This window comes from Cynoglossus semilaevis, chromosome 13 (genome assembly GCF_000523025.1).
Source record: "Cynoglossus semilaevis isolate Cse_v1.0 chromosome 13, Cse_v1.0, whole genome shotgun sequence".
NCBI classification, from domain to species: domain Eukaryota; kingdom Metazoa; phylum Chordata; class Actinopteri; order Pleuronectiformes; family Cynoglossidae; genus Cynoglossus; species Cynoglossus semilaevis.
Genome location: NC_024319.1, coordinates 3,434,973 through 3,437,721, shown reverse-complemented (window position 1 = coordinate 3,437,721; position 2,749 = coordinate 3,434,973). Strand labels below are relative to the sequence as shown.

Below are 2,749 nucleotides of genomic sequence, written 5' to 3'. Positions count from 1 at the left end.
AAAAAAAGTACACGTTTGCTTCGTCCTTCTGCACGTGTGTGTGTGTGTGTGTGTGGATGTAGGTGTGTGTGTGTGTGTTTATCTCCACACATGTTCATCTGTGTTGACAAACGTGACGTCTCTAGTTTAGATTTTCAAGGTCCCCACATTCAGCAGCAGTTTCCACTCGTCGTTGTCGAGCTTTGTTTGGTATCGAATCGTCACAGACTCTTTTTCGGAGATCGGTCAGAGTTCTTTAAAAGTTTGTCCCAGCTCTGAGGTTCTTCTGACCCCACTCCTCAGGTGTCACTGGTCCAAACTATATATTTATTCAACACAACCTTCCTGTCGACACTGGTCCTAAAACCGACCTAGCGAGACGTCAGTAGTTGATCCTCTGCGGTCCGATGAATACTCATTTCCTGCCTCGCTCCAGATCTGGTTTGTACTGGTCCTCGGCTCAGGTAGATCTGAGCAGAGCGGACGTTAGCGGTGTGTTCTCACATGTGTGCGTGTGGGCGTGTCTCAGAGAGTACTCCCTAAATTTTAGGTCACAAAGACAAAAGCCATTGACTTAGTCACATAAAAAAAGACTCAGTCGTGCAGCTCAGAAATGTTTGAGTCAAGTCCGAGGGACTAAAGGACACGGTGGACATTTCTGTCAACTTCCTTACTGAGTTTGTTTTTGTTTGTTTTTTTTCAATTTTGAGTCGGGGTGTGAGAAGTTGAGAAGTTTGCTCTAAAATCAGAGACTCGATGGTTGTGACTCAGTTGGACTTGAGTCTGTGATCTGGACTGACTCTGCTGCAGCTCCAACACTTCACTGTGTTCACACTTGGAGGCATGTGGGAACGCCGACCAGACCAGGACAACAAAGGCCAAGGTCTCTTCTTCTCTGACTCAGAAACACACGCGCGCGCACACACACTGATATCCATGACAATGGTGTGTTGCTAAAGTGTCTCCATGGTGAAGCTGGGAATGCAGAGGGGCCCCTGTGTGTGTGTGCGCGCGCGTTTTTGTGCATGTGAGCGGCTGTGTGTGAGGGAGGATCAGGGCAGCTGGGCTCTTTGTTGTCGTGGAGGTGAAGGAGGAGGAGGAGGAGGAGGAGGACGACTGGGTTCTCTGGGGACCTGAAGGTTAAAGCCCTGGGCCCCTAACAGGCTGCTCCCCCCTGTGTGAAACTCCTGTCCTGACTGGCTCAGACCTGTTCACACTCATCATTGATCAGTGTGTTATTAAACCACCAATTAAAGTTGTTATTAAGACGGTTATCAACCAGTACCTCGACTAGATATTTAACCAGTTATTACATCAAATATTAATACATTACATTACATTAAATACATTTTTAAACCTGGTATTAAACTAGTAATAACTTAACTAAACTAGTACTTTTTAACTAGTGGTTCAACTTATTAAAACTATTTTAAACCACCTATTTGTTGTTAAACTGGAAGTTAAATATGTTACTAATGAGTTAATAACCTGTTGTAAAAACAGTTATTGAACTTGTTATCAACTAGTTACTAAACTAGGTAATTAACCAGTTATTGAGCTAGGTATAAAACATGTTTCAAACCAGTTATTAATGACTGAACTAAGCTAAGCTAGTTAAGTTTTAAAACTTTTTATTACCCTGTTCAACCAGTTATTAAACCAGTTTTGTAACCTGATATTTGAGCACTTAGTAAACCAGTTATTGAAAAGTTAATGAGCTAACTAACTTTTAAAGAGACAAACGTGTTTTTTTGTTGTCCCGTGGTCCAAACATCTCTGCATCTCATATTTGTTTGTTTTTGTGTTTCCTGTGCTCTGACACGACTGTCCTTCTCTTCCCCTTCCCTCCTGCCTCCCTCCCTGCTTCCTCCCTCTCTCCCTCTCTCTCTCTCCCTCTCCCTCCTTCCCTCCTTCTCTTCCTTTCAGTGCCCATGGGGGTTTTCCCCCCACCCATACAGCAGGTGTTTCATGCCCCACGCCGGCCAGGAATGGGCACCGTGGGCAAACCTATCAAGCTGCTGGCCAACTACTTTGAGGTGGAGATCCCAAAGATGGACGTCTACCACTATGAGGTGGACATCAAACCTGACAAATGTCCACGCCGAGTCAACAGGTAACAAAGACGGTTAAGTCTGGACAGAAGTGACACAAACATGGTCTTTAAAACAGGTGTCAGAGATGAAACTTCTCTAAGAAACTCAAATATGTTTGGTTTTTTTCCGTCTAGAAACCTGCGTAACGTAAAACCTTTACAGACAAGTTCCACTTCCTGTTTCTGTTAACATCTTTGACTTAGTTTTATGCTTTTCATACAAAGTTTCCAAACCAATCCCTCTACAACTCTCATTTTCTGTAAAGAAAATCCATGATTCCCACTCACAGACCAAAGAATGACAGAAAAAAAAAGGATTTTAATCAGTGAATTATGTAACATAAAAAACCAGACTCTGTTAGTGCCTGATGAGATCACCGGTCTGTCAAGAACAGAATACTAACTTTGACATTGAAATGACTGTGGCTGTTCACTTTAACCTAAATGTTCAAAGTTCGTGTCTTGGCGCCATTTCCTCCTTTGACACTCGGAGCCGGTTCGATCTCGATTTCGTCTTTAATGTTGGAAACAAAGGATTGAAAAAGGCATGCAAAGGTTGTGCCCTTTGACCTTTCTCCTTATTCACCCCCCACACTGATGTGAAGGTTGAGGCACCAAACACCCACAGACCCCCCCCCCCCCCTACCCTCAGCAGCACTCACCAATATACAAGACACA

The 2,749-nt window shown here is 43.8% G+C and overlaps 1 protein-coding gene across 1 annotated transcript in view; it reads left to right on the top strand.

Moving 5' to 3' along the window:
* Positions 1 to 2,749, top strand: part of ago1 (argonaute RISC component 1) — a 15,507-nt gene that overhangs the window by 1,543 nt on the left and 11,215 nt on the right. The window contains exon 2 of the mRNA XM_008322952.3: positions 1,906 to 2,092. Coding sequence (XP_008321174.1) covers positions 1,906 to 2,092 — 187 coding nt within the window. The remainder of the gene's footprint in view (positions 1 to 1,905; positions 2,093 to 2,749) is intronic.